Source organism: Zootoca vivipara, chromosome 12 (assembly GCF_965207765.1).
Source record: "Zootoca vivipara chromosome 12, rZooViv2.hap1.1, whole genome shotgun sequence".
In the NCBI taxonomy this organism is placed as follows: Eukaryota; Metazoa; Chordata; class Lepidosauria; order Squamata; family Lacertidae; genus Zootoca; species Zootoca vivipara.
Genome location: NC_142595.1, coordinates 13,468,707 through 13,496,244, shown reverse-complemented (window position 1 = coordinate 13,496,244; position 27,538 = coordinate 13,468,707). Strand labels below are relative to the sequence as shown.

Here is a 27,538-nt window from a genome sequence, read left to right as displayed (position 1 = left end):
AGTCAAAGAGAATCAAGGCTTACCTTTGCTCTTCTTTGTCTTTCTGTGTTTCTGATTGATGTAGTGGAGCTTTCCATGTCGAAGATGGTGCTGTTAAAAGCATAAATATATGGCACATGCAGTGTGTACTGGCAGTTTGTAGTGCTGCAGAAGACAAGACCTAGTTTCCCATCTGCCATCTCTTGGCTAGATGGTTCTTCAGAGCATTGCCCACTCTCTGTGTTTGACACCTAAATCTCTTAGCTGATTTTGAGTTACTGATACAAGTGACAAGCTACCTGGAAAAGCTTAGGTGTCCTACTTTTGCACAGATTTAAGGGATTATTTGACTCTGTTACAGAGAGCATGCTGCTTGTCTGAAGGACTCACGTTGGTTACCAATAAAAGAGATGCTACTTGTGTAATTTGGGCTCCTGCCAAGCAGTAGGATGAAGTCAGAAAGGCTTTATGCCTCAGAGAGGGCTTCCTTGTTCATCATTATCTCCACAGGCAGCTGGGTTTTGTTTTTATTTTTAAATTGTACAGAACCTAGAAAACTGTAGACACATTAATAATAATAATAATAATAATAAGTATTATTATTATTATTATTTATACCCCGCCCATCTGGCTGGGTTTCCCCACCCACTCTGGGCGGCTTCCAACAGAAAAATGAAATAAAATAATCTATTAAACATTAAAAGCCTCCCTAAACAGGGCTGCCTTCAGGTGTCTTCTAAAAATCTGGTAGCTGTTTTTCTCTTTGACATCTGATGGGAGGGCGTTCCACAGGGCGGAAGGCCCTCTGCCTGGTTCCCTGCAACTTGGCTTCTCGCAACTAGGGAACCACCAGAAGGCCCTCGGTACTGGACCTCAGTGTCCGGGCAGAACGATGGGGGTGGAGACGCTCCTTCAGGTATACTGGACCGAGGCCATTTAGGGCTTTAAAGGTCAGCACCAACACTTTGAACTGTGCTCGGAAACGTACTGGGAGCCAATGTAGATCTTTCAAGCCCAGTGTTATGTGGTCTCGGTGGCCGCTCCCAGTCACCAGTCTAGCTGCCGCATTCTGGATTAGTTGTAGTTTCCGGGTCACCTTCAAAGGTAGCCCCACGTAGAGCACATTGCAGTAGTCCAAGCGGGAGAGCAATGCACCACTCTGGCGAGACAGTCTGCAGTCAGGTAGGGTCTCAGCCTGCGTACCAGATGGAGCTGATAAACAGCTGCCCTGGACACAGAATTGACCTGCGCCTCCATGGACAGCTGTGAGTCCAGAATGACTCCCAGGCTGCGCACCTGGTCCTTCAGGGGCACAGTTACCCCATTCAGGACCAGGGAGTCCTCCACACCTGCCCACCTCCTGTCCCCCACAAACAGTAATTCTGTCTTGCCAGGATTCAACCTCAATCTTATTATTAATGCATTGCTGCTTGTCCTATTCTCATTAGTTAGGGTGAACAGTTCTTCTAAGATTTATCTTTCTTCTTTTTAATGAAAATGATTTCTGTACGTATGCATGTGCACACACACACACAAATATACCCCTCTGATTTTTGGGTGTGGGGAAACTGGTTCTGCATTCCAAACCGTCTCTTACTGAAATCCATTGGAGTAGTCTTTTGTTCTTTCTCCTCCTGCTACATCCAGCCATGTGGAATAGATAGATAGATAGATAGATAGATAGATAGATAGATAGATAGATAGATAGATGATAGATATAGGCAACCCGTCTTCAAGGCTTTGCTTTGAACTATCATTTTAATTCCGTTTGCCCGGCTGGATGCCTGTCAATAGCAAGTTGGAAGGAAAAACTGATCTAATGGTGCATTTCTCAGCAGGGGACTCAATTGTGGTTTACTGAATCCCAGTGGCATCCTCAATTAATTTCAAATTTAGAGCCTTTAGCTGTAAAAGTAGTAACAAGTGGGTTTCATTTCACTGATGGAAATGGTTTCAGTCCCATTTTGGAAACTGTTAGCAAACAGTATGTTTCACGTTGCTAGCATTACAAATGTAATGGTAATTTAGAAATGGTGCTGTTCTGCTCTCTCACACATTCCCAAACACACACACACACACACACACACACACACACACACACACACAGCAGAATACCCTGCCGCTTGCTATCTTTAGAGTTGTCACAGCAAGGCATAAGTCTTCCTGTTACAAAAGGCATCCAGAGTTGACATCTTTAGGGCGTTCCCAGATAATGCTAGTTTACATAGGTGCTGTACATATGTGAAGCCATGTTACCTCGCAACGGCCATAATCAAAATAGTAAAAACTTCAATGAAATCAGTCTGAAAAACCAAGTAGCCTACCATAAACCAATTAACAGAAAAGTGAGGGTTATTTGCACAGTATAATAGCAGCGGCTCAGACAGTCACCCTGAAAGCCTCATGAATAGGTGGCAAAACAAAATTTAGGGGGAGGCCATGCCATGATGTTGATGCCATGACGTTATTCACTGCTCCTCTCGTTCACCAGCTGCAATGTAGTCAGCTTTGGGAATCTGGAGCAGTACCCCCAAAACTGATTGGAGGAGAGAATTAACCAGGTTCCGAGCCATTGGGACAGGAGTGGAGAACGAGTGGGGAATCTTTTTTCAGTCCAGGGTCTGCATTCTCTTCTGGGGCAACCTTTCAAGGGCCACATGCAAGCAGTGGACAAGGCCAGAGGCAAAAATGGGCAGAGCAACAAACGTAAACGTCACCTTTGTATATAGACTAATTTCTACACACATTCGTACACCCTGCTCTTCCCTCCATCCAGGCGAGCAAGAGGCATTATTGGAGTTCAGGGAAACATTCCATCCAGGTAAAAGCACTCAGGGTGAAAAACAGGACCAGTGAGAGGTGTGGCCTGGGAGCATCACCTGGGGCAAATAAAGAGGCATTGGGGCCTCATTTGGCACCCAGGCCTGAGGCTTCCCGCACCTTTAAGGCTGTAAAGGAAAGAACTAGAACTTGAATTGAGTCCAGAAATGCATGGCTAGCCAATGAAGATAAGAGCACCAGAATAAAATCTGTGACAATCTGGCAGCTGCATTTTGGACTGATTCAAAGCTTCTGGGTGTTTTCAAGTGCAGCCCCATCTAGAGTGCATTACAGTAGACTTGTGTAGACATTACCTTTCTGTCTGCCAAACTTCCTAGATAACTTCCCATACACCTGAGAAAGCCGAAGCTCAGCTAAGACCTGCCTTTAGAGCAAAGTCCTACCCTCTCACAATCAGCCATGCTCTGTTTTGGGCAGTTTATGTGGTTAGAGGGCTGGTCCCTGTCTGTCTTTAGTGAACAAATACAGGCAGCAACAGGGTCATCATATTTGGGCTGACATTTTAGCAATCCAGGTTAAGCTAACAGAAGTACTTTTCCTTTCTTTTTTTAATCTCATTGTTTTCAACTACTGCTTTCTATACACAATACCACCAAGTTGAACTCAGCTTAAATCCGGACCGTTTTTAATCCTTCTGTCAGTTAAAACCTGATTTGCACATGCCTTTTAGAACTGTGGAAGCAAAATTCAAACATCTTCAGGAGCCAGTAATGCTACTATCACGCTATTCAGAGTGTGTGAAGTGTGTTCTTTGTTTTGTTTAAAAAAAGGAAATGACTTTTAATTCCCATGGGGATTTGATTATTTCCAGATAAACCGCTTTAGCAAAGTGGAAGATCGGGCAATTTTTATCACTGACAGACACCTTTATAAGATGGATCCGACAAAGCACTACAAAGTGATGAAAACCATCCCACTGTACAATGTAAGTATTGGAGCTGGAGCCAGGACTCCGCAGTACGAAATTGCTAATGATCCAGCTTCTCTGTTGTAAAATTGATAAGAACTCTGGTCAGAATTCTGTGAAGTGCATAGAGTTATTTTATCTGTATATCTCCCACAAGCTTTTTTTTAAAAAAATTTTTTTGCAACCCACTCTTAAAAAATAAAAAAACCAAAAAAACACACAACAAAAACCAGGGTGGGTTACATCAATAGTGGGAGTGCAGTTCATAATTGGCATATTGTTGCTGGGAAGCTTCAGTTGGTGGTGGAACTACCAAGAAAAGATGCCCAGCAGATCTCAAGTCACAGACAGAATGGTATAAGTGCCAGCTCTTAAGGTAACAGGACTCTAAGCCATTCAGGCTTTATAGGTCAGTACCAAAACCTGGACTCGGGCTCAGTAGCAAATAGGCAGTCAGTGCAGATCTTTAAGCACCAATGTTTATGGTATTTAGGTTTCAGGACCATCAGAATACTGACAGCTGTATTTTGCGCTATCTGCAATCTCTAAACCATGGGTAGGCAAACTAAGGGCTGGATCTGGCCCAATCGCCTTCTCAATCTGGCCCACGGACGGTCCGAGAATCAGCATGATTTTACATGAGTAGAATGTGTCCTTTTATTTAAGACGCATCTCTGGGTTATTTGTGGGGCATAGGAATTCATTCCCCCCCCCAAAAAAAAATATAGTCCGGCCCCCCACAAGGTCTGAGGGACCGGCCCCCTGCTGAAAAAGTTTGCTGACCTCTGCCAGGTCTAAACCATATTCAAGGGCAGCTCCATGTAGAATGTTTTTGCAGTAGTCTAAACAAAATGTTTCTGGAACCTGGCTCACTCTGACCAGGCTATCTCTGTCCAGGAGTGGCAGTAAGTTCAAACCAATCAGATCTGAAAATAGGCATTCCTTGTCACCAAAGTCATTTGGGCTCCCAGAATCCAGGAGCACCTACCAACTACAAACCTGGTCCTTCAGAGGGAACGCAGCCCTATCCAGAGCAGGCTGCCCCCCTAATTCCCAGACCCAGAAACCACCAATCTGCAGCACTTCTAGCATGTCAGGATTGAGCTTCGGTTTACTGGCTCTTGTTTCCTCCAGTACTGGTCAAGAACCTGCCTGATGCTCTGGTCAATAAGCCTGCACGATGGCAGGAGAATGCTTCCCTAAAGGCTTAGAGGCATGGAAAATCCATAAGCAAAATTTCCTGCTGTCTTTTTTTTTTCATAAAAATTTTTACTTGGAAAGCCCCATGTGGCTGCTTTGAAGATCAGGGAAGTAGGACTAGGTTGTTCTGAACTACTTTCCTCCTGAACAAGCAGCTGTTAGCTGTGTTTCCACACACTGAGCTATCTGTGTGTTCTTCCCCTACCCTCAGCCCCACCCCGTGAACTAATTCTTTCCAGAGGAGTGGTGCAATGTATATCGGGGTAAATGAAACACGCACATTGCTGCTTTCGCAACCCTCAAAGCAACTGCATGGGCCTGCTATTTCAGTATTTTTGAAAGGGGGTAAGATCTTGATCACAGCTCTCCCTTCCCATTGGCCACTGACTCGCAATTGTGTTTGTCTCTTGTGGATCAGCTTGTCCCTTAAAGAATTTCTTTCAAAAGTGTGATACTCAGCTGGGGGTTTATGCCTACAAGGCCTGAAGAATTTTAACTCGTGCTGAAAGGCTGGCAGACGGGCTGGTGCAAAGGAAGCACAGCAAGATCTTCCTGGCCACTTTTTCTGATGCACTACACTTGCTTATTCTCTCATAGCCCTAGTGCAGGCACCCCCAAGCTGCGGCCCTCCAGATGTTTTGGCCTACAACTCCCATCATCCCTAGCTAACAGGACCAGTGGTCAGGGATGATGGGAATTGTAGTCCAAAACATCTGGAATGCCGAGGTTTGGGGGTGCCTGCCCTAGTGTGTAACCCATCCTCCTCTACCTGCCTCATCTGATCCATCCCCCCTTATCTCCCCTCTGACACTACTCCCACGCACAACCAGGTGGTACCTCCTTTTATTTTATTTTTCATGGAGTGGCCTTGCACACCGCAGAGCAAATACTGGCCTCCAGCTGCCCATCATTCCAGAATGACTCTCGAACCCTTGTGCTCACCAGAGGATGTTATCAATGACTCAAAAGTATTTACGAATTAAGCTATAACTTGTCCTGCTTCTTGCTGAGATAAAATATTTGTCCCTGGTAATCTTTCCCCCACAAAGAAATCATTTCTCCCATCCTCCCACAGTCCACCAGGGTTTCTTCCCCCCAGGGGGGAAATCCTCTGTCTCCAGAACAGCTAGAGGACATTCCCCATCCTTTATTTACATGCTTGTAATTTTTCCAAACAAAACGTATCAGCAGCCTGCTATTCGGTTTTTTAGGAGCTGCCCATTGCCGGTGGGGTTTTTTTTTGACACGCATGGCCCCTCAACTAATATCTTTGTATGTAGTGAAAGTGGGGAAGCCTCGAAATCTGCATAATTGTGCGGGGGATGGGTTTCCCCCTTGCTCTTCATAGAAAAGCTCCATTATTTGGACTGACAGAGATGCTTTCACCTAGAACATGGACCATTTATATTTGAGCCTCGGCGTTTATTTCTCTGCCTCACCTGAAAAGATGTGTTCCATTTACATCTGCAAGATGGATTGGCCCTGTAAAGGTGTACAGGAGCTAGCCTCGTCAAAGTGCATCTGCATGCCAGCAGCGCTCACAATCACTTTTTGCAAAGCTGCCCTGTCAACATAGCAACATCCCTTGGGAAGGCGTTGCCATGGAGATCTCAGGCGGTCAGCTGGTGCCTGGTCCTGCCGAAGCTTGTTTTCCCAGCTCAAGAAGCCGTTCTGTCACTCCTAACCTTTTTTTTAAAAAAAAAAAGCAATTCCAAATGGAGAGTAATATCCCTCGGTGTGCCTTTGACTTGTGGCAGTAAAAATCCCAGTGACTTGAAACCTCTGGTGGGGTTCTTGTGCCTGGTGTTGCCAGCCAAGTTGGCATATGCCAGGAACTGAAGGATGGCAATAACTAAATGCATTAAGATGGGAAGATATGATCCTAGGATTGAGGAAGTCTGCAGCTGGTGTACAGATAACTAGGAAATAATAATACATTCTGGAAAACGGAGGAAATGAAGATAATTTTCTCTTATTTCACACATGCCTGTTACTATCACTTTGCATGCTTGTTTTGTTAAATTGAATCGGGATGCATTCCTGCGTCCAGTTTTGGCATTTTTAGAATGTAGATTCAGTTGGTTCGTACAGAGTGTGGTACCTCACAAAGCAGTGGTACAATTGCTTCACCATGCACCTGCCTTACAGAGCAAATCACAATTACCCACACCAAGATGCCAAAGACAGCTTTAAATCAATTATTTAAACTAATCTACCCTGCTGAAGAGTCCCCCTGTAGCAGATTATTGGAGCTAAATGTGGTTTGATAGTTGGCTGCATACCAACCTTTCACTTTTTTATGTTAGAGGTAGCTCCTTGTTCTAAAACTAAGTAGCAAATGTATTACTATCCAGAAGTCACAGTAGTACAACTGACCATTGACTTGTTGGAGGGCGCCAAATTGACTTTCCCCATTCTAAAGCGGTATAGTCTTACATTTTTTCAGGATTGAAACCTAGAGAACAATAACTTTGTCCCAACTGTTTGCTAGGGGACACAACAGTTGGCACTGGGCATTGCCCCTGGAATTGGCCTGGATGGAGAGGGGAGGGAAGATCACGAGTAGGTATTGGGTTAGAATTCTCTCCTGCCTGACCCCAGCTCATAACACCCCCTATTTGTTGGAAGAAGGTACAGACTGAACACAGAATTCTTGTGTTTACATGTGGGGTCTCTTGATCCCTTTGCAAGAGAACGCCTGGTCACAGAGTGCTTTCAGTCACATCCCCTTGATTAGAATCCTAGAAATACAACTGAACACACCTAGACCCTGCTTTTGGAGGCTTTCATAACAACAATTTCTAGACGTATGCACTGCTGTTTGGGCAATTCCTTTTTACATGAGCTTTCTAGTGCACTGAACATTTCTTGAAGTCTTAACCTTTCTCTCCAGCAAGGGGGAAATGGCAGAGAGGTGTTGAAAGGTGTCAGAAATGAGACAAGTCTCTTTTTTCATGCTAAAACAAAGAACAGTCCTTGAAGGTTGAGTTTTTTCTTAGGTTCCTTGAAGAAACTAGCAGTCAGTCTGATCCAATTATAGCCATTCTAAATAGCTAGGAATTCTCATCTGAGTACACTTTTGTCAATGCTTGACATTTCGCTACAAAAATAAATAGCAATTATTGGGTTTTTGCCTGAAGAATTATGCTTCCCTCTGGGATGTTTGAGTGATCAAAGCTGTATCAGCTTTTAAAATTTAAAGCTTATACCCTCTAACACACTCTGTGTGTGTGTGTGTGTGTGTGTGTGTGTGTGTGTGTGTGTGTGTGTATTCTGGGGCAAAGCTCTTTCAAGCCTTTGCTTAATTTAATCCCTGATTATTAGACAAAAGCTTGTGTGTGCCAAACACAATCCAGAATATAGAAATGTATTGGCTTTTTCTATGGGTCTGATTAGCAGAAATGCACTGTAAGCAGAATCAAAGCCCCATCACCAATACTTGGTCAATCAGTAAGCTCTTTGTTATTATCAACAGAGCCATTTGTGGTAGCATGCGCAAATATTTCAATCTTTGTTCTGTCTCACCTGATTTATTGCTACATTTGCACAAACCTTTTAACTCATTAGTATATTTTTTTTATAAAACACGTGTGCCTCTTTTAAAAAATGAATAGCGAAGGGAGGAGGATTAATTTGCACTTGCTGAACCAAGACACGCACTGAAATGTAGTTATCCTTTGGAGTTGACACTTACCTAGATCTTGCAATACAGTTCTCCAATCAAAAGAGCATAGAAAATGTCTGCATTAGTAAAAATGTTTACAGAAATGTAAGATATCAGGGGGAAATGCTTCAAAAACGGATACACCAGGAGAATATATGCACACAATTGCATATGAATTTTCTTGTGCCAATGCAGAAACAGGATGGACTGAATTTAAGAATGGAAAATGAGAAATGGAGAGAAACCAAAATGGGCAGGTTTCACCCATCCCTACCCCAAGGCTGTACAGCTGCAGTATATAGTCTGGGATGTGTGTGCTGATCTGCTACAAAAAAAATGTCTCCATACTGCGTTCAGAATATGTTGTGCCATGCAAATACATTTTCATATATTGTTATCAGTTGTCAAGTTCTGTGTGACGAACGCATTTTGTGGAAAATGTGCGAGTAAGTTTGGAGATGAACTAAAAATTCATAACAACATAGGAGTCTTGGTAGCCCGATCTGGTCCAGCAGTCTGGTCAGCCCACGGGAAGATACAGATGAGTTTGGGTAGAGTGGCACTCTGATCATAATCCCCAGTGCCTAGTGTTCAGAGACATGCTGCTCTGATGCAGGAGATGAAATATGGTCATCGTGACAAGTAGCCATTGATAGCTTTTACAGGGGACTAGGTAATTTCATGGAGGGATAAGGCTATCTAAACTGGTAGCAAATTCCAGAGTTTAACTAAGTGTGAAGAAACATTTCCTATCATCTGCTCTGAATCTCTTGCTGTTCACCTTCAATGAATGATTCCAGAGTCTCCTATTTGGTGTGTGTCTGCGTGAGAGATACTACCTTTCCCCACACCATGCAAATACATCATTATCCCCTCTCCCCATATTCATCTAAAAAACTCCAAATGTTATAAATGTTCCTCAAAGGTGAGTTGCTCTTGCCCCTTGGTGAGATTGGTTGCCCTTTTCTTCACCGCAGGCAGAGAGTGGGACTCCAGATACTTTTTATAAATGGCTCAGGGCCGCAATAGCTCAAGGACCGCCTCTTTCCATATGAACCTGAGATCATCTTCTGATGCCCTTTGTGTGCCTCCTCCTCTAGAGGTCTGGAGGGAGGCAACACGAGAACAGGGCCTTCTCTGCAGTGGTTCCCTGTCTGTGGAATGCTCTCCCAGGGAAGTTCGCCTGGCGCCTTCATTATACACCTTTAGGCACCAGGCAAAAAATGTTCTTTTTTAACCAGGCCTTTGGTTGATTTGATTGACATCTGATGCATTTTAAAAATGTGGAAGGGTTTTTTTGGGGGGGGTATTGGGTTGTTGTTTTTATTTTGATTCTATATTTTATGGTTTTGTGTTCTGGTTTTGTTCTGTGAGCCACCCTGAGACCTCCGGATATAGGGCGGTATATAAATTCAATTAATAATAATAATAATTCTAATCAGTGCTTTTTTCTGGGGGGGGGAGGTGCGGGGGGGTGCATACCCCTAAACATTTTGTGAATCTATAAGTTTGGCCTCATTGAGGGGCAGTATTTCAATATGAGTAGGAAAATGAGACTACCCCTAAACATTATTTTTAGAAAACCAGCCCTAATTCTAATAATTGTAAATATATCATGGAGTGTAACTGAAACAAGCTTCCTAATATATTTCTAGTATGCTTAGCATGTTTCCTAAGTACTTGAGGTGCTACTGTGAAATTTTATGTATGCCTTACTTTTAAGGTTCCGTTTAATTGCTCAACTGTCTGTGGCACAGCTGCCAAGTCTCCTGCTGAAAAATGCGGGATCAGCAGCGGCGCGGCACCGGAAGCCGCTTCTACGCATGTCCAGACATGCGTAGAAGCGACTTCCAGTGCCGCTCTACCCGATTTTCGGTGCCCAGGCATGGGCGGAGCGGCACCAGAAGTCGCTTCTACGCATATCCGGACATGCGTAGAAGCGACTTCTGGTGCCGTGCTACCCACGTCTGGGCACCGGAAATCGGGCAGCGCCAGGACCCAAAATGGAGCCTCCCTGGCAGGTAAGAAATCTGGGGGATTTACGGGATTTTTCCCAATCCAGGCTGCCAGCGGGAAACGGTTTAAAATACGGGGGTTTCCCGCAAAAAAACAGGAGACTTGGCAGCTATGGTCTGTAGGCACTTCTGTATTATACAAAGTCATATTTGAAATACTAATGTCAAAACATATAGTGCGTTGCTACTAGTACATGTACCTGAGTCCCTGTGTAATTATTTCTCACTTGAGTGAGAAAAGCCAGGCACTTGCCCTGTTAAAGTCTGGTTAATCAGACATGGCTGTCATTCCAGAAACGGGTGGTAGGGGGAAGGTGTCTGGATTTCTAATCTAATTTTCTATCTATGACTACTGCAAAGCATCCACTAAGGCATGGAACTTGGTTAGCCTTAACGTTTCCCCTCTTTCTTCGCTCAGCTGACGGGATTGAGTGTCTCCAATGGAAAAGACCAGCTTGCAGTTTTCCACACAAAAGACAACAAGGACCTAATTGTGTGCCTCCTCAGTATGCATCCAGTCAATGAGAGCAAGATCGGAGAGTTGATTGGAGTCCTGGCAAATCACTTCAAAAGGTGAGCTTGAGTACAGACCACCAAGGCTTGCTTTGGGGTGGCTTTTGACTCCATTTCTGTAAACATCTGGATATCTCTCTAGAGTTTGACTCCTCAGGGCTTGGACAAACCTGTATTTTGACCACATAAGTAGCTCTTTTTGGCTACCCAACAGATGTGTTAACTGTAAGACAAACTCTAGGTGTTGTGACACCATGCATCCGTATCTGAAATGTTTTTCCCATATGTGCTTCAGGTTTGACTGTGTAGGACCAGAATGACTGCTGATAGTTGTCCCGTGTTTGGAAAGAAACAGTATTTGGTCTCAACTCGTCTGTGCCCTTTAATTCCTAACAGCCGATCCCATTGTGTTTTCTATTTTCCACTTGCACCCACTAATTATGTGTATAATTTGAAAAGCACTCAGCTTTTGTGGCAAAGTTCTTTCACACCCAGAATCATTTTGATTTGATTAACAATAGCTGCTACCGTACTACAGCGGCTCTCCTGTTTATTACTCATCCTAGCTTTCCCTTAATCAGCCATGGCCACACTTGGCCCTCCAGCTGTTTTGGGACTACAACTCCCATCATCCCTAGCTAACAGGACCACTGGTCAGGGATGATGGGAATTGTAGTCCCAAAGCAGCTGGAGGGCCAAGGTTGGCCATGCCTGCCTTAAGTGAATTCCCTTAAGAGATTCAAGCTTGAAATATGATCAGTTTTGGTCAGTAAAAGTTGGTGTCTACTACATTATTAATAGAGTTCAATATAATAAGTTGTTATGGATGGAAATCCAAAATGGTCTTTTTTGTTGCAACATGGAGTTTTGCCTCCTACATCTTTGACATGGTTTCATAGTAATCTACTCTTTATTAAAACATACCACAGGAGCCCAGTATAACTTATGTGGAACCTTTTTGCTGAACCTTCTCTCAAATTTAAATTAGTAGCAAATACCACAGAGCCTAGGGCTTGCCGATCGGAAGGTCGGCGGTTCGAATCCCCGCATCGGGGTGAGCTCCCATTGCTCGGTCCCTGCTCCTGCCCACCTAGCAGTTTGAAAGCACCTCAAAGTGCAAGTAGATAAATAGGTACCACTCCATCGGGAAGGTAAACGGCGTTTCCGTGCGCTGCTCTGGTTCGCCAGAAGCGGCTTAGTCATGCTGGCCACATGACCCAGAAGCTGTACGCCGGCTCCCTCAGCCAGTAAAGCGAGGTGAGCGCCACAACCCCAGAATCGTCCGCGACTGGACCTAATGATCAGGGGTCCCTTTACCTTTTACTATGATATTTGACTACCTCCTTCCAATACACTGAGGTTTCCCCACTCCAGAATATACCATTGGGTGTGTGTGAGAATACCACGTGAAGCAAGCTTTGACATCTGTCTCAGTCCAGTGTGAGACCTGTGGTAGATGCTCTCAGTATGTGACAGCATCCATAACATGGGAATGGCTTTGGCTGGCCAATTAAACCAGGTGAGGGTAGCTGATGAGTCTCAAACCCTCAGTGAGTTAGTGACTTCCCCTGCATGCAAAGACAGGCTCTGTCCGATTAAGCAGATGTGACCAATAATGGGTCCAACCATGGGCGTACCCAGGATCAAAACTAGGGGGGGGGCAAGGGGAGGGGCCAAGGCACGGAAGGGGAGGGGCCACAAAGTGGGCGGGAACAGCGAACTCGCGCTCCGCCGGGCTGTGCCCCTCCCTAGAAGCAGGGCTGGTGGGCGGAGGCGGAGCCCAGCCCAGCGGAGCGCGAGTTCAGCGTTCCCGCCCGCCGCGCCGCGCTCTCTGGTTCCCCGCCGCGCTTGGCCTTGCCAGAGGGCGCGACGGGGAGCTGGAGGGAGGGCGCAGCGCGGCGGGCGGGAACGGCGAACTCGCGCTCCGCCGGGCTGTGCCCCTCCCTAGAAGCAGGGCTGGTGGGCGGAGGCGGAGCCCAGCCCAGCGGAGCGCGAGTTCAGCGTTCCCGCCCGCCGCGCCGCGCTCTCTGGTTCCCCGCCGCGCTTGGCCTTGCCAGAGGGCGCGACGGGGAGCTGGAGGGAGGGCGCAGCGCGGCGGGCGGGAACGGCGAACTCGCGCTCCGCCGGGCTGTGCCCCTCCCTAGCAGCAGGGCTGGTGGGCGGAGGCGGAGCCCAGCCCAGCGGAGCGCGAGTTCGGCGTTCCCACCCACCGCGCCGCGCTCCCTGGTTCCCCGCCGCGCTTGGCCTTGCCTGAGGGCACGCCGGGGAGCTGGAGGGAGGGTGCGGCGCGGTGCGGCGGGAATGGCGAACTCGCGCTCCGCCGGGCTGTGCTCCGCCTCTGCCCACCAGCTCTGCTTCTAGAGTAGGGCAGCTGCCCTAACTTGCCGCATGGTGGGTACGCCCTTGGGTCCAACAGTCAAGAAGGTGGTTTCTGCACATGCTATAGAAGGAAGTGAGAGGCAGATGGGGCTTTTCAACCGGGGAAGGTGGTGCATCTAGAAGGAAAACTCTGATCCTAAACATCTGCTTTCTTGTGGGATATTTTCAGGAAAATAAAAGACTAAGGAGTAAACCCTACACAAATCTGGAGTGGAGTCTCTAAGATGGTTGGATGGCATCTTGTATGCCTTTTTCTGGCAAATCCTGCAGCCAGGCTGGTGCCAAATGTATTGCTCTGCTTTCCTTTGGACCATATCACCAAGGCCAGAGGGGAGATTTGTTGTCTGGGCCACCCAGGACTTCCATACACACCGCCTAGGCTTGTGCCCCAGAGAGATGCTAACACAGTGGTTTGACTTCACCCCTGGAGGCGCACTCCTTTGTCTCTTGAGACAATAGATGCCAACAAGTTTGTGCTGCAGGAAATTATGCAGATGCCCAGTAGAGGGCGCTAGTGAGGTGGGAGAAACTGCAATGATGGGGAGCTTGAGATCTGCTAATTCCTGACTTCCTTGATTCCAGCTAGCCCAGAGCCTTTAGCCTTTACCTATTAATTTACTATGGCATAATTCAAGTTCAGTAAAACCATCTCTATGGTCATCTCACACAGAACAATATTTGCTTCAGTCCACAAGCCTTAGTTGACCTAAGTCAGTGTGGGCCAACATTTATCCTCCAGCCAGACAGTGGTCCTCCTGGAACCAGGAGGTTGCAAACTGACCCCCTTACATGTGTCCATGGCCAAGCTCCATAGTTGAGTTGGTGCCATCAAGTAATAATAGTTTCGCAGTTATGAAGGCGTAGCTGGAGCATGGCACAGGAACAAAGGAAGTAGCCTTATACTGAGTCAGACCCATCTAGCTCAGTGTGGTTGCAATGACTTGCAGTGACTCTCCATGATTTCAGACAGAAGTCTCTCCCAAGCTTAGCTGGAGATGCCAGGGGTTGAACATGGGACCTCCTGCTTGCAAGACAGGTGCTCTACCACTGAGCTACAGCCCTTTCCCATAAAAACATTCCAAAAAGAAATATTACTTGAAAGCGTAGATAGAATATCTTACCAATTAAAAAAGTTTAGCCAATCTATTTCCTGAAAAAAGATTAATATTGAAAGATATTGATTAAGGAAGCCTATGCATATGACAGTATCAGGAGGGGAGGAAAAATAGGGAGCACAATTGAAAAACAAAACAAATCTCTGATTTGATGGACCCATCTTCCAACTACCCTAATAATGTGGATTTCACTGAGCTTTGCCACACCTGTGGTGGGGGTGAGGAGATTGTTTTCACTGCAGCTGCTCTAGAAGCCCTTCAGCAGCCAAAAATATTTTCAGCAATTTGCTTAATGGAAACAGTGGAATGCAAACCTTCACTCCCTTAAAAGAAGGGGGGTGTTTCATATTGCATAGTAACTCGAGACAGAAATGCTTTTTGTCCCTCTTTCTTCTACAGTCAAGTTTATTGTGCTTTCCTGAACTGGGATCCTGATGCTTAATTTATATCTTGCAACACTTGATTGCTATGTCCTGTTGCCTGCTTTGGGAGCGTGGAATCCCAATATACATAAGTAATGCACAATTAAAATGCTTTAAAGATTTTGAAGTTGCCCCACCCAATCCAAGGGCTCAGGCTCATAAGCGTGTCCCTGATTACTGTCCCGAAGGCTTGCAAACTTAAGAGCAAGAAATAATGAAAGTAGGGAATAGTTGGAGATCAAAGCATAAAATCTAACGGGATACATGCATTTCTACACTGATGGGGTGTGTGGAGAGGTAGGCCAGCTAGATTGAACCAAGTTTTAAAGCAGACAATAAGTCATATTCACCTCATGTGGCACCCTAGTAGCTGTGGTGAGAAAATGACTGTGTTGGTGCATCATGCCAAACCATGGTTTTGTGTAACATGCAGAAGACACAGTGAGCCTCAGGCTCCTGCACTCCCCATTCCTTCTCCTCCTGCATGGTCAGGAGAAGGACTTTGGGAGCTTTTATTTTGCATTGCCTTTAAATGCATCTGCTTGCTTCATTTGAACTGATGAGCATGGTTTCGCACCATGTTCAGTTTCAAAACAAGCCAATTTCAGACCATGGTTTATGGAGCTGACTTGTTTCAAGAAAACCTAGTTAGTGTAACCCACGATCCCCAGTACAGATGAAATGACAAGCCACATTTATGGGAAACCAAATATAAAAGCTGCTGAAATCCTCCTCCTGGCTATGCAAGGAGGAGAAGTGTGTATTGGAGTGTCAGGGAATGAACAAGCCTTGAATATTGCTACAATTGATGCATCTCACTAAAACCATGGTTTAGTATGACGTGCAAGCACAACCAATCTGTCTTGCTTTGTTTGCTTGAGATCTACCTCACAGCTTTCAGATTCGTGGAAGATGTCTTTAAAAATATGAAGCCAGTATCTGCTTCTGAGGGGTGAGCTGCTGTTTGACCCTGAGGAACATGTCTTGAAGAAATTTGAGGTGCTATAGCTAGATTTGCAAATAGTAACTGCTTATCAATTGGAATCCTTGGACATTATTGTTTAGGACATGACCAAATTACAGCTGATGTATAAACGTAAGAAATCAAGAGAGCATTAAAAGAAAAGGAAACTAAGCACCTTTTGTTGCTTTGGGAAACGCAATCATATGCTATGTAACTCACCAGTACTCACAAGGATTACCCTGCTACCTTTTGTGGGGTGAAGTCCCTGGTGCATACAAATGGTTTGTGAGTTATGGGCAAACTTTTGACAACTCAAGGTGGAGAAAGGACGGGGGAGCAGGTTACATGTTGGCACAGAATATTTGTGCCTAGCAGATGGTCCCTCTGCTGTTGGTTCACTATGCTGTACATACAAAGATCTCCCAACTATACCAGTCAAAACAAATGACACTTGCCAGACACTTTCATGCAATATTTTCCTCGTTTCTCCGATACAGTGTACACACGCTTCTCCCCTTGCCTGTTTGTTTTTCCTTTTCTTTCACCCTCTGTAAAAGGGGGCCAGTTCACCAGGCTTTTTCATAAACAAGTGACACACAGAATAACATGAGCCACCTGCACACGTCAGACTTGCTGAGTCAGCTGCAGCTGTTTCAGGTGAGCCTAGTCTTGGGTCACTAAACTTCCAGTATACAAGGAGATGAAACTGGAAGGGTTGGTGCTGAAGGTGCAAGAAAAGGAAATGGGTGAAGCAATTGAGGGCAGAGGGAAGGCAGAAGCAGACAGCAGCCATTTCAGAATGACTTGAAATACGAAACATTCACCAGCTGTAGATGTTGTGGCTTGTGGGTGTAGTTTTCTGGTCTGCAAATGGAGATATTGCCCACCCTAGGGACTACTCTCATTTAACATCAGATTTACAAAAAACATCGTGGTGATGTTTTTCATCATTCTCATCAAAAGTACTTTTAGAAATCCCACCCTCACTCCTGTGCTCCAAAAACATAGTGGAGCTTTTGTGCTCAGCAAACAAATGCTATGTTCTTGTAAACCGAGCTGGTTTTGCGTTGTGGTTAAGATGGCAGCCAGGATCCCTGCTTCAAATTTCACCTTAGCCGTTAGCTTGCTGTGATCTTAAGGAAGTCACTGTGTGTTAACCTCAGGCCCAGCAACTGCAGAATAGGGAAAATAACTGGTGTCAGTTGATTGGCAGAGCTGTCAGGTCCACAAGATCCCCAGATGTGTAGCACTGCAGAAATGAAGGCTTTTTGCACTCCCTAGAAGCAATGCTTTCTTTGTCATGGTACTCACCATTGCAGAGTACTGTCACCTCTCCCCCTCTGTCTACGGCAACCATTGTATGCTGGAACTCACAGCGCTCTTATCAAGATATGAGTACCAGCAGCTCATTTTACCAAAATAATAATAATGAAGCGCTTCCTAAAAGCAAGCCGAATTCAACACAGTAGGTCTTTTCCATCAGCTTTGGATTGCACGGAACATAGTACCTTGGTTCTCGAACGGCTTAGTTGATGAACAAATTGGCTCCCGAAGGCCAAAAACCTGGAAGTAAGTGTTCCGGTTTTCGAACATTTTCTGGAAGCCAAATGCCCGACGTGGCTTCCGCTTGAGTGCAGGAAGCTTCTGCAGCCAATCAGAAGCTGTACCTTGGTTTTTGAACAGTTTTGGGAGTTGAACGGACTTCCGGAACGGATTAAGTTTGAGAACCAAGGTTCCACTGTATCTGAATGCTGAGTATTAGTATTTCTTATTTACTCTGCTTCTTTTCATGTTGGCCAAGAGCAACCTCGAGGGTTCCTTTAATGCAGGAGTGGAGATCTCAAGGCTCTCCAGATGTGATTGGACACCAACTCCCATCAACCTCAGCCAGTCTGGTTTGTGGTCAAGAATTATGGTAGCTGTAGTCCAGCAGCAGCTGGAAGGCCCACAGGTTTTACAACTCTTACTTTAGTGTGTTAGATGTCCTTGCCGCTTGGATTCCAATGAGATTCATTCACAACATCCGCTGCTCAATTTTTGGAACTGCTTTTTAAAATCTAGTTTTAATATTGTCCAACCTTTCAGCTTAAAAACCCAGACAACTGTTTTAAAACCCCTTTTATACAGTCATAGAAGGTTTTCCTTAATATCTGCCTCCCTCTTTCTTTCTTTCTTTCTTTCTTTCTTTCTTTCTTTCTTTCTTTCTTTCTTTCTTTCTTTCTTTCTTTCTTCCAAGCTTGGATTGCTTCCTTCTCCTCCATTAAATGTTGCCCTCAAGTACAGTATGGATACCAAATGAGCTCCGACTCAAATAATTTATTTTGCCGTCTGTTAAACAAGTGCAAGCTTCAGGATTATTCCCCCCTCCCCTTTTCAGCAAGGTTTCCTCCTTATTTGAGAAGAAACACTGGAGATGTTGCTGAAGCGGAATATGCATGGTGACAGTGTCTCTTTTGAGACAGATATAGAGACATGGCAAGGTTTATAGTTTCCCCTTAATGTTAATGAGCAAGCATCTTCCTGAGGAAATGGCTCTCTGCAGAAGTGCAGGACACCTCCACTCAAAAGAGCCATTGAAAACTTGCTAATGTCAGATTTATCTGTCACTTAAGCATTTTTATGCTGTTGGAAAGTTGATTTCTGCTGACAAAGGATGCCAGTAAAGGAGGCAGCCAAATGCTAGCTAATGACAGGGCCTTGCCTGCAAGACTATGTGAGGCAAAGCAGTTTGCCAGAAAAGACCCTAACTACCCCTTTAAAATATACATTTCATTTTCAATTTATGTTATTTTATCTATACGTTACTTATAAAAAGCACCCTGAAATCATTACATAAACCATCACAAATAATTCAGCCATGAAAGTAATGCTGAGGGGCAGTTCAGGTGTCGTAATCTCAGTTCACCAAACCATTGTTTATTAATACAAGCAGCATCCACCTCTCCTTCTCTCATATGCTGGCTTTGATGCTTCAATCATGGCAACCCACAATTTCCTGTTACATCTGAAATAGCAAACTGAGATGGTTTAATTTTAATTTACTAACCATTTTATAGTCCTGGCTTCATAACCTTGTTAGTAAACCAGGATTAACTGAGATCTGGTTGTATTAGGAAACCATGGTTTAACAAACCACTATAGAAACAGTCTCTCCACTGTGGGAGGGCAGGAGCAAAGAGGCACAGTGCTTGTTCTCAGCTTAATAAACCATGGTTTTATTTCGTCAAGATTGTTAACGTCTGAACTAGTCCACTTAAATGAAATGAAAGCAGATTAGAGGATGTGAAAATATTTTATGGGACAAACCTTTCTAAACGCCTGCTATAGATAAATTTGGTTTAGAAACCTGTTCCACAATCTTGCAGTTACTGTATACAGTGGTACCTCAGTTCTCAAACGGAATCTGTTCCAGAAGCCCATTCAGTTTTCGAAACATTCGAAAACCAAGGTGTGGCTTCCCATTGGTTGCAAGAGCTTTGTGCACTCAGCGGAAGCCGTGTCGCACGTTCGGGTTCCGGAAAACATTGAAAATGGAAGCATTTAATTCCGGGTTTTTGGCATTTGAGAACCGAAACATACGACAACAGAGGCATTTGGGAACCGAGGTACCACTGTATATCATATTCTGGCATCCCAGGGATCTGAGTTTCTTTAGTTCCTGAGAGTACATGGTGACTTAAAAAAAACCCAAAACTAAACGCTGCATTTCCTACGGCAACTAAAATCTAAATTCTGAACATAACACAATTAGGACCTCAAAATAAAGCTCCACTCATGGCATGTTGCTGCCTGATAGTGGCTGTGCAATTGTCTTCTCTGTGATCCCCATTTTCTCTCAAGGTGCCTACCATATAGAGACCCTCCTCTTTATCTAGTAGAACGCTTCTGAAGTTGTTGTAGGCTGAAGACAATGTTCCTCTCATCCTGAGCAGATAACCATTGAATTCCAACAGTAGCAGCAAGTTGTGGCCGTGCTCTACAAAAATGTGTGTGGAATGCTGTAAGCATGTAAGCCGCCTGAGGCCCAAGGATCTAAAGGTAGCTGGCCTTGCTGCTAGTTTTCTTAGGCTACCTGCTGCTCCAAAATCCTTTGTGCACACTCACAAACAGATGGTGGCTGATTTGGCTACTCTAGCCAGAGTTTAAATTCACCGACAGCAGCATTATGGAGCTGTCAAAAGATCCATCTGCCCCAAGCAGCTGTCCTGGCATTTGCCTGTCTGCCTCCTTGGGAAATTCTGTGCCTCCTTGTTCTCAGGCAGACATATAACTTTGCTGCTAGTGCTGTTTTATTGGGACAGGAATGGAAGCAGGACCATCTGCCTGATAGCGTTGATCAGAAAAGGTTACTTCTCTCCCCCAGCCTCCCCACAAGCCTTTTCTTATCTTTATAGCTGATAGTTTTCTGGCTGTGTCCAGAGGCAGTTCTGGGCTGAAGATAGCCACTTAGGGCTTCTTGGACACAGGTCATGTGCATTCATTTTGTGAGAGAGAGAGAGAGAGAGAGAGAGAGAGAGAAAGAGAGACTGAGTCAGTGACTCTTGCCTTTGTGTGTGTTCCCAAACCCTCCAATGAGTAAGGCTGAAAGACTTCATTTAATTAATTTATACTACATTTCTGTTTAACCGCAGGTCTAAGAGTGTCTTTTTTAAAAAATAATAATAATCATGACTGTTTCACATGCCGGGATTTATTTTGGTCTGTTTAATTGTTCTCTGAATAGAAGAATCTTTATGAAAGCTTTAAGCTATTAAACTAGTTGACAAATGACCCATCCTGTACTTCTAACCAAAAACCTGCTGTTTGGTGTTTTTAAAAAGTGGGTTTAAAAATAAAATACCATTCATTTGTTTCAATGCATATTTTTTTTTATCTTATGCATTTTCAAATTAAAACCACTGAAGACTTACTAGGTGTTTCACAATCAATCATTCTCTTTTCTTAAAATAAATAAATAAAACCGCCCAAACAATAAACTACTGTATCAGTTTTAGATATCCTGTAAGCCTGCCAGAGTACGCGGGTTATACATATAACAACAACAACAACAACAACCATGTCTTTAAGCAAGCCAAATAGCCCACATTCCACAAAGCATCCCTATCTGCATTTTTAAACAAGTTTTACAACAAACCTTGTAGTTTGTGTATTTTTCTTCATCAAGCAGCTGCTGATTTGCCTTGCATATACATGTTCATTCTGTGACATTAATTCTATAGCTACCCTGTTTCCCCTATTTTAAGACGTAGTCATAAAATAAGCCATAGCAGGATTTTTAAGCATTCAAGGAATATAAGCCATACCCCAAAAATAAGACAGTCATAAGCGCAGCAGCAATGCCGGCTGCAGCAGGAGGAGGGGGAAAAAATAAGACATCTCCTGAAAATAAGCCATAGTGTTTTGTTTTGTTTTGTTTTGTTTTTGAGGAAAAATAAAAATAAGATGGTGTCTTATTTTCGGAGAAACACGGTACCAAGCTTCCAATATGGTGAGTGGGCAAGTGTGGATACTTGATTACTTATGAACAAACAGATGATGAAAGCTCACTTTAGTGGCAGAATTATATATTAGAGTCAAGAGCAGGCATCCCCAAACTGCGGCCCTCCATATGTTTTGGCCTACAACTCCCATGATCCCTAGCTAACAGAACCAGTGGTCAGGGATGATGAGAATTGTAGTCCATAACATCTGGAGGGCCAAAGTTTGGGGATGCCTGGTCAAGAGGGATAAAACAACTTTTACCACATTGTATGTGTTTTTATGCCAGTTGGTGTCTGTGTCGGATCTGAATTGCTTTTTATATTGCTGCTTTTTAAAAATTGTTTTATATCTAATGTTTCTATATATGCAAATGTTTCAGCTATTTTTTATATGTTGTGTTATTCTGTTTTGATCGTATTGGAAGGCCCCATGGGAAGTGTATTGTAAATGAAATTAATAGCACCTGCAACAGTGGGCATCGGAAATGATAATCAGATAACATATATTCTTTGATAAATTACAATACTGTATTTCAATGGGCTTCTTTTTAAAGATGCCGCTGTGGTATTTTCAAACCTGCATAAAGCATAACAAGCCGTTGTGAACCTCTTGCGTTTGCATAGAATCATAGAATTGTAGAGTTGGAAAGGACCCCGAGGGTCCAGCTCTCTGCAATGCAGGAATCTCAACTAAAACATCCTTGGCAGATGGCCACGAAACCTCTGCTTAAAAATCTTAAATGAAAGAGTACACCACCTTCTGAAGGAGTCCATTCCACTGTCAAGCAGCTCTTACCGTCAGAAAGTTCTCCCTAATGTTTAGTCATGATATTTCCATGTTGCATGTTCTCACCTGCACATGGTCACCCATTCTTCTGGTAAAGGTGTAAAGCTCTTGGATGGTCACAGCAAACTTGCCCACTTCTTTCCAGCTGTGGTGGCTGCAGCATAGGCCAGCAGACTGAGACTCTTTAATAACAAGGAATATTCTTGGTACTGTAGGTATCCTGCGATGGAGCTGTCCGTTTGTGGCAGATCAGCAACAAAAGAGTTCAAGTTTCCATATTCAGCAAACTCCACATTCTGATCAGATATTTCCCAGCATTTCCAGTATCTCATTCTGCGCCTGCAAATTACGATTAGTATTCCCCCCCCCCATGTATCCAGCTGGTGCTATGTGTTTGGTTTTGATATTGGTCAAAGCTTAACTTCCCAGTGAAATGTGAGCTTTTCCCAAAAGGCTGGCCCATTCAGGCAGGTCCAAGCTTTATGAGAAAGTGATACATAGGGACAAAAGTGTATTTGTGTCCCAATAGCATACTGCACCATGTGGATCGTTGAGATGTAGCTCAGCAGTAGCCATTCTGTGTTTGGATTGTTTGGGAAGTATTGTAACAGAATATATACCACTCTGCTGAACCACCTAGTTCAGATGTGGCATGGTGTTTGGACAGCTTCCTTAATCTATTAACTCCTGCACTTCCTGTTTATTACCATGGTGTCCACTGTTACCGAATTACCGTATGTACAGAACGTCTGAGCTCTCAACACTATCCAAATGCATTTTCCTCTTTCCCAATCCTACAAGGCCTGCTTTATTCCAGCATGATGTAACCTTGGAGGCGGGGAGATCGAGGAAGCCCCTGTGCTTGCGAAATAGGTTTGTAAGCGCAGTAGAATTCATCTGAGTAGATCCTTCTGTGTGGATTCTTTGAGGCTTTCCAGGAGCTTTGCACTGTGCATACTAGTGGCTTTCAAAGTCTCCCAGGGATCCCTGGGATTCCTCAGAAACTTGCCAGCAGGAACATCATTAATGCCAGATAAGCTTCCCGGAAAAAACATCCCATCTTTCAACTCTCAATGATGCATGATGATTTGGGGGCCCAGGAGGCGTGGTCAGCATTCCCATGTGAACTGCATGTTTCATGGCAGACATACAGGGATTTCTTGCCAGCTGAAAAAGATCCACAGAAGACAAAAAGCTTGAAAACAGCTAGTGTATATATTTTATAATCAGGCCTAAGTATATCAATACAAATATATATATATGATGAGACAACTGGGATTGAAAAAGCATTGACTGTCTCTCTGGCCCCAGGCCCTTGCTGTGTCAGCTTCAAGACTCTGACTTGGCATAATTTGGAAGGCATCTGAGGTGCTTTTGAAGTGCCAAGCATTTATGAGATCAAGTTAACGAGGTCTTCAGCTCCTCAAACAGTGATTCACACCTTGGGTAAAGACTCCACATCATCTCTCCTATATGACTTCCAGCCAAAAAAAAAAAAAAAACCACACACAAAGCACCAGAAAAACTGAATTGCGTACACACGCGCTAAGTCCTGTCTGTGGTGCCTACCCTCTTCCCCAATTACCATGCTTTCTGTTGTTATAAGCTAATTATGGATACTGTTGCACATACATTCTTTGCTCAGAATTGTGTTGTATCATTGCATTTATAGTCGTGCCATATCTGTAACATAACCTATCGTGCAGCGCAACTGTGGCCCAAGGGAGTTTCCAAAAATATATTTGTTTTATGGTTCTGTTTATTTTTTTTAATTGTGTCTTTATTTTATTTTTAACTTTTGTAAACTGTCCTAAGGATGATTGTTTGTGGAAAGGCAATATAAAATTCTGACCAATAAATAAATATATTTGGAGCTATAACAATTTGACATATGACAATGCAGCAATTGCACTGCAGCAGTGCACACTTTTTGAAATGCCCTTGATTCTGGAACAATGTAGTAAGCATAGTAAGGTTGACCATGTCTTTCAATAGCCTCTCCAGCTCCCTGCCCAGGCCCTTATCTCTTCCCCTGTCACCTCTGCTGCTTCACATCTTCCCTTGATGAACCGCCCCCCTCCCCAAACTTCATTGTATTTGTGTTCCACAAGCTGTTCATTTTGTAACCTAGTAAGTTGAAAGGATCTAAAGCAGGCAGGAAAAAAATGATGCTTGTGTGTGGGTGTTTTTTGTTTCCCTATTCTTTTCTGTCTCTATTCATGAGGAGTCAGGAGGATGTTTCAGAAAACTGGGTCAGGCATAACTCATCCTCTTCAAGACGTGCTCAGGCCTCGTAGCCAAACCTCGTTGTATGAAAAGTGACAGCAGATATTTGTCAAAGTGTTAATGGTGACATTTAAACCAGGTTCCTAGCCGTCTAGCTGTTTTTCTTAGTGCTTGACCTGTCAGCTCTTTGCCAGCATTCTATGTGATGTGCCTCGGTATATTAACTTTGTTTGTTATTAGGCGTGAAATATAACATCAGTGTGGGTACTCTTTCTCTCTCTTTGCATGAAATATGGTGGATTCCCTCTGCTGGGTAAAGATTCACTTAATGAGCTTCAAGGCTGTGTTGGCCCAATGCTTTGTGAAGCGTCAGCCATAGGATGAAAGCTACGCTGTTCAAATGGAGAAGGCATGTTCTCTTTGGCCTAGTTTGGATTCTGCAGGCACTTTTATCTCTGTAGATCAGGCATCCCCAAACTTCGGCCCTCCAGATGTTTTGGACTACAATTCCCATCATCCCTGACCACTGGTCCTCTTAGCTAAGGATCATGGGAGTTGTAGGCCAAAACATCTGGAGGGCCGCAGTTTGGGGATGCCTGCTGTAGATGCTTTCAAGGAAAGCTGAAGTGGGATAGCAGCTGTAATGTTTGCCTGGGAGGGCCTGGGTCTACTTTGGATTACTCCCTCCACCAATGGTTTGTGGACACACCACACTTTTGTCCTTCAGGAAGACTTGAAGATTCAGAAGCACCCAAAAAGTAAAGTTCAGTTGAGCACACTTTGGCCAACCATGCTGAAAAGTCCCGAGTAGAGTGTTGAATTTCTGTTCCATTTAGCTTTATCAGCTGGACTCCTTCTCCTTCTTTTAGTCCAATATGCCTTCTGTTTTAGATAGGAAGTCCCCTTTCTTTTCTACTGCAGGGAGTATCATTTCAGCTGTTTACTTGTTTGAAAAGACAGGGCGCTTATGACTAATGGATTACTGTACAGGAAATCTACTTTCTGTGTGTTCGGGAGGATTCAAGTGGGAGCAAGTACACAGCAGCACTCTTGTGACACTGATATAGAAATCCCCGTTTCCTCATATCGCTCAATAGCTGCTTTGACTAAACAATTCAGTACATAACCCAGGTGCCAAAGACTGACATTTCTGAAACCCTCCTGTGCTCAGCAGGTTTTTATAAGCTGAGGTTTTGATGTATTAACAGAGCAAGTGACTGGAGCCTGACTGCCTGCCTAGGCGGGCCTGTCTCCTCCAACCTTCTCTTCAGTCAAGAACTGGAAATTCTGGCTTTCCTGATAGACTACTGTCTGCCAGAAACATGACCAGGTGAAAGCTGTGGAGATCTCGAAATGCCAATAGGCCATGGCTGTCCCTCCAACAGAAAAGTCAAACAAATCATAGTCTAATTTCTGTGCCAAGGAAAGACTTGTTTCATACTTGAAATTGCAGAGGCATACACAGATGTTTAAACTATGCATAAAGTTGTTTGCTTGCATGTGTTCAGATCTTTCCTCACAACCATGAAAACTAGATATTTTGAAGGTCTAAGCCGGGTATCCCCAAACTCGGCCCTCCAGATGTTTTGGACTACAATTCCCATCATCCCTGACCACTGGTCCTGTTAGCTAGGGATCATGGGAGTTATAGGCCAAAACATCTGGAGGGCCGCAGTTTGGGGATGCCTGGTCTAAGCTGAATGCGCTCGCAGTATTTTGGGAACATTCTTGGCAGTGTTAAAAATTGCCCCCCTTCAAGATTTTTTTGGTAATAATAATCACCCTATTTGTTTTCATTGCTCTCTGTTACCTTCAATGGGCTTAAATTACCTTCAGTAATATAGTCAGCCAAATCTGGCTATATTCTGTTATATCATTCCATTTGCAAGGTGATCCCTGATTGTATTGGATTTCCCATGTGACAGTGCAGGAGAAAGAAGCAAACAGCAACTTGAAGGGAACAGAGCTTAACAACTGGGGTGGTGCTTTCAGGTTTTTCTCAGTGGTTGGCCAATGATGGAATTGATGAGAGACTGATACATCCGGTCATTAGTTCCGAAAGATCTATTATTATAGCTTTGTAGAGAAGCTCAGGCTTTGTGTATCTTGAACCACCTGCATTTGTTCCTAATTTGTTCCTGTGTTGACTTTGCTGCTCTTTGTGAGTCTTTCAAACCCGGCATTTTAAGCAAAAGAGCAACATATACCAGCAACATCATTCCAAGTTCTGTCTGTCTTGAATATGTCATTCTGAAGTCAAGTGCCGCATGTTCTCTGAGGCATTACAAACCGAACAGGAAGGAGCAGAGGAGACAGTGGCTCATATATGAATGACCTTATAATAATTTTTGTTTGGGTGTGCATCACTGAGGGTCACTTTAATGGCCGGTTCTCAGTTTTCTTGCACATTTCATCCCATGCAAATCATGCCACTGTCACCCTTTCATAACTAAAAAGTAATGTCACCATTCCAGATTATTTTTACCTGGTGAAATGTTACTAAAACACTTCTAGACCCTATGATCATAATCTGAGGCCAGGGACATTTTTTGAGAACCGGGACATTTGCAGGGAAACCAAAATGCTTTTTACAAAGCTATTGTACTACCAACCTTACTATATGCTTCTGTAACACTGGACCACATATAAACGCCATCTCCAACTCCTCGAAAGATTCAATCAACGGTGTCTCCGAAAAATTTTACGCATCGCTTGGAAAGACAGGCGAACTAATATCAGTGTACTAGAAGAAGCAAAGATCACCAGTGTTGAAGCAATGATTCTTCAACATCAACTTTGTTGGACTGGTCATGTTGTGCAGATGCCTGATGATCATTTTCCAAAGCAACTACAGTGGTGCCTCGCTAGACGAATTTAATTAGTTCCACAGGTCTTTTCTTATAATGAAAAATTCGTCTAGCGAATCCCATAGGAATGCATTGAATTTTTTTTAAAAAATTTTTGCCCATAGGAACACATTAATTGAATTTCAATGCATTCCTATGGGAAACCACGATTCGCTAGACAAATTTTTCGTAAAACGCAT

At 44.0% G+C, this 27,538-nt stretch overlaps 1 protein-coding gene across 1 annotated transcript in view; it reads left to right on the top strand.

Moving 5' to 3' along the window:
* MYO1D (myosin ID) overlaps window positions 1-27,538 on the top strand; it is a 172,705-nt gene that overhangs the window by 106,137 nt on the left and 39,030 nt on the right. The window contains exons 20-21 of the mRNA XM_035136261.3: window positions 3,632-3,745; window positions 11,025-11,179. Coding sequence (XP_034992152.3) covers window positions 3,632-3,745; window positions 11,025-11,179 — 269 coding nt within the window. The remainder of the gene's footprint in view (window positions 1-3,631; window positions 3,746-11,024; window positions 11,180-27,538) is intronic.